The 3,842-nt window shown below is 33.4% G+C and overlaps 1 protein-coding gene across 6 annotated transcripts in view; it reads right to left on the bottom strand.

The window, feature by feature from the left end:
- The window catches only part of LOC109859929, a 97,069-nt gene that overhangs the window by 13,759 nt on the left and 79,468 nt on the right, over window positions 1-3,842 (bottom strand). For all 6 annotated transcript variants that reach the window (XM_020438663.1, XM_020438665.1, XM_020438664.1 and 3 more), the window contains one exon: window positions 2,640-2,742. In XM_020438663.1, the coding sequence (XP_020294252.1) occupies window positions 2,640-2,742 (103 nt within the window). The remainder of the gene's footprint in view (window positions 1-2,639; window positions 2,743-3,842) is intronic.

The raw sequence follows: 3,842 nt of genomic DNA, 5'->3' as shown, positions 1-3,842 counted from the left end.
ATACTGTCATCACACTAAGACGTTGTTCTCATCAATTAGATAGTCATACCATAATCTGAATGTCTCATTAGATTCGTTTTTGTCGTATCTGTGGCGCTTGTTCATTGTAAATATGTACATAAGCTTAGAAATAATTCTACATACATGAATATGTAGTGAGATTATTATAGAAGGAAACTGTATAAGAAAAAATTTATGCTGAATTTTGACATTCCAAAGAACAAGCGCTAATCCTTAGCACTATTTATTTATTTCTGTAGAAGCATTTTAGATTTGATGCAGTAAATACGACTCCAAAGGACTTAGGAGAAACGTCGGTTTACAGGTCTCTATAATCGGTATCCAGTACTCTCTCAAAGCAATAACTATTTTTTATAAAAATTGTGACATTTTACATATGCAGACAGTTTGATATTTTTCTCATTGTTATAAAATTTCCAATATTAAAAATTTGTAGTCCTAAAATGTCCAATATTTAATTCTAAATATTATCGATTACGCGAACAACTTGATTCGTATATTCGTAATAAAAGCACAATCGGTTACGTAACTCAACGCGAACAGATTGTATTAAAGGATCAAGAAATTCTCTTGCGATTGACGCACTTTATTTCAACGTGATAAGTTCTGAAAGAATTAAACAACTCTTATCACGATGATGAGAACAATCGAGAGAAATAAAGTTTTATGAAAGCCGAAGTCGCTTAATAAAACATAAATCCATCGTTCCGACCATGGTGATTATTGAAACAATACATTGACTCCTCTTTATTGTTTTTATTTTTTCTTATTATTTGTTATTATTGCGCAAACTTACACAATATTAATTCAAATCACCGACTTAAACCAGAATTCGCCAAAGAAATGTGTCGTTAAGATACACCTGATCATTTTTTCTTTTTAATTTAACATCTCGAATGTTGTATTTGTCGTCAAATATATTAGCCGATATGTTGGCGAATTTAATAAGCTCGTGTACTGATAATTGACTGTCGCAAATAACGATTTAAAAAAATACATATTTTCTCCACTTTTTTATGATGTTCTATTTATATTATCTGCAATAATAGACAAAACGAGTCTTGGCATTGTATTTTGTCCGGATACACTTGCATAACACATTTGATACCTAGTTATACTAACACGACTGGTTGCACGCGCGTAAGACTGTATTAAAATATCCACCCAGACCAGCTGACAATATTTTACGTACTACTTTCATAAATTTTTTCCATCGAGATAACATGTATATGTATATATATATTTTTCAATAATCCCTTAAAGTTTGGCGAAAACTCATCATGAAAGATGGCATCGTAACGCACTATGCTATTATGCGACAGTTTTAAACCGGTCAAACTTATAATCGCAAACTGAATTCTCGATGCCGCGGCCTGATATACGCGGAAGAATATTACACGCACAAATATATATTTGTTCTAATCTCTGAGAAACCGCCACGTTTAACGACAACGTTTTTCAGTCAGCAGTAAGAAATGTTTTGTTGTGACAGTAAAAAAAATTTCTAATGTTTATTTTATTTATTTTGTTTTAAAAGAGCTCTGCCGAATAATCACGTATATCACACTTGTTGATCGGATTAATCGATAATCAAAGTGATCGACGTTTCGCCTTACCTATGTTTCAAATGTTAGCCAGAATTTTCTTTCAACCTGTGTCGCGTTATGAAAAAACCAGTAAAGGTCAGATGTGATGTTTTCACTGCGTGAAAAGTTTTTTTCCGTTTTTTCTTTGCCAACATCTTGTAATCTCGACGAACAAAGTGTTAAATCGCGAACAAAATTTTTGTTTACACAGAGCGATGTATCTCAACAGTGCAGTTGTACAATGAACTCCCGAACAACTAAATTTTTCCGGTCACGAGATGTCATGGATGTTCTTCGCTTTATTTCATTCATGGATTATTGAGTATATTATTATTATTTATGCAATTTGAAACAGAAAAAAAAATAAACCGGTAAAATAAAACCTGTACACCGCATTACACGTAAATAAAAGTAAATTGTTCGTAGCAAATACAGTTTTGCTCTCTTTCATCCATTCATTTCAGAAAATTAAGCACTCGCATCTTACTTTGCGTATTTGTGAGGCGTAAAATCGACATTTCATCCTTTATTCGGAAATATTCAGCGTTTAATCTCCAAGAGCGGAATATGCCGAGAATTTCAGCGATATATGGGACTGACCACGCGGTCACATGAATTCTGTCGGTTTTATATATTCGACGATTCTCTCCGAATTTCTAAAATATAAGGAAGTGCAAAATATCAAATAACGCACAAAGAGGATCTCGTTAGATTTCCCAAAACTCGCGCGGCGTGTAAAGATTTATTTATCGAGATTTCAGAGAAACAGAGATTTAACGTTTTTTTTTTTTTTTATGTAAAACACATCTTTTTTGAACCGACAATTAATTATTCGAACAATTATGCTGAAAGAGTTTCAGTAAAAAGACTGAAATATATAAGAAAACGAGAATGTATGATAATAAAAAATGAAGAGACGTGTCTTCACACTAATGAGATACGGATTACGGGAGTTGGTGATCAAGCGTAATATCGTTTTACGAGTTCGCCAGAAGTGTAACCGCACCGAAAGCATAATTCTAACGTACTTACCGTCTCGCTCGTTTCTGATTGGGTCCCGTGAGATTCAGGCCGCAGCTGTTACATTTCAGGCACTCTTCGTGATAGTGGTTGTTGTCGTACAATGGTGACGGTTCTTGAAACAATAAACACAGCGATAGACACAAGATCGATCTCTTGAATGAAGGATGTTGCACAATATGTGGCAAGTGTGTGCGTGTGTGTGTGTAGAATGATTAAAGAATTTAATAAGAAAAGAGAGGTCTATAATATCGTTAGAGAATTAATTCACGTTTTCTTTCTAAGCATAACTGTATAATAAAATGTGTACACTATGTAATAGATTTTTAGAAAGAAATTATATATAAATCTCCAGTAAAAGTTTTTTTTATTATTATTTATTTTTCTTCCCTTTTCATTTGCGCGCTGTCTCGTGCGCTTATTTAATTTAATAAGTTTTGCTAATTTGCACTGTATATTATTTTATGCAATGTGATAGTTCTGTCGTGTGTGTTTTTCTGAGTAGTTGAATTTTTTCGCATCTCGATATATATATATATATATATATATACACAAAAACACACACGACAGAACTATCACATTGCATAAAATAATATACAGTGCAAATTACCAAAACTTATTAAATTAAATTATATATATATATATATATATATATATATATACATCTGTTTATCTATCTTTCCGATTTATTGCAAGTCTGTCTTTGCAGAAAGTTCAATGTATAGTTTTGTAAGTCGAATTGATATTTTGCAGATGAATGTTCCACATCCCGGTATCAAACTAATCGGCAACGTCCAACGTTACAGTATTAAGATTTTTTATTCTGCAAGCATTTTTCACACATTTACGTAACATATGTCATGTCATTATTATCAAAGTGCACGACACTTTGCAGCATAAGCAAGACTTGCTCGTCATCTTGTTCGCGCGTTATCTTTCTAGCTCAATGTTTTCTGAACATTCTTTCTCATATATTCTTGTGTCTTTACTTAACTACCTTTCCACGAAATTGTGCTGAGCCAGGGTGTGGTCGTTGTTCTCGTGACAGCGCACACCACACCACACACCGACATCAGAGGCCGTAAAGAATTCCAACGCGTGTTAGGTATGGAATTTTGATATTAAGAGAAAAGCGGATCTCTCTCTCTCTCTCTCTCTCTCTCTCTCTCTTTCTTTCTCTCTCTCTCTCTCTCTCTCTCTCTCTCTCTCTCTCTC

Source organism: Pseudomyrmex gracilis, unplaced genomic scaffold, assembly GCF_002006095.1.
Source record: "Pseudomyrmex gracilis isolate BER0280 unplaced genomic scaffold, ASM200609v1 scaffold_303, whole genome shotgun sequence".
Classification (NCBI taxonomy): Eukaryota; Metazoa; Arthropoda; class Insecta; order Hymenoptera; family Formicidae; genus Pseudomyrmex; species Pseudomyrmex gracilis.
Note: the sequence above shows the minus strand (reverse complement) of the source record. Positions and strands in the feature narration are given on the sequence as shown.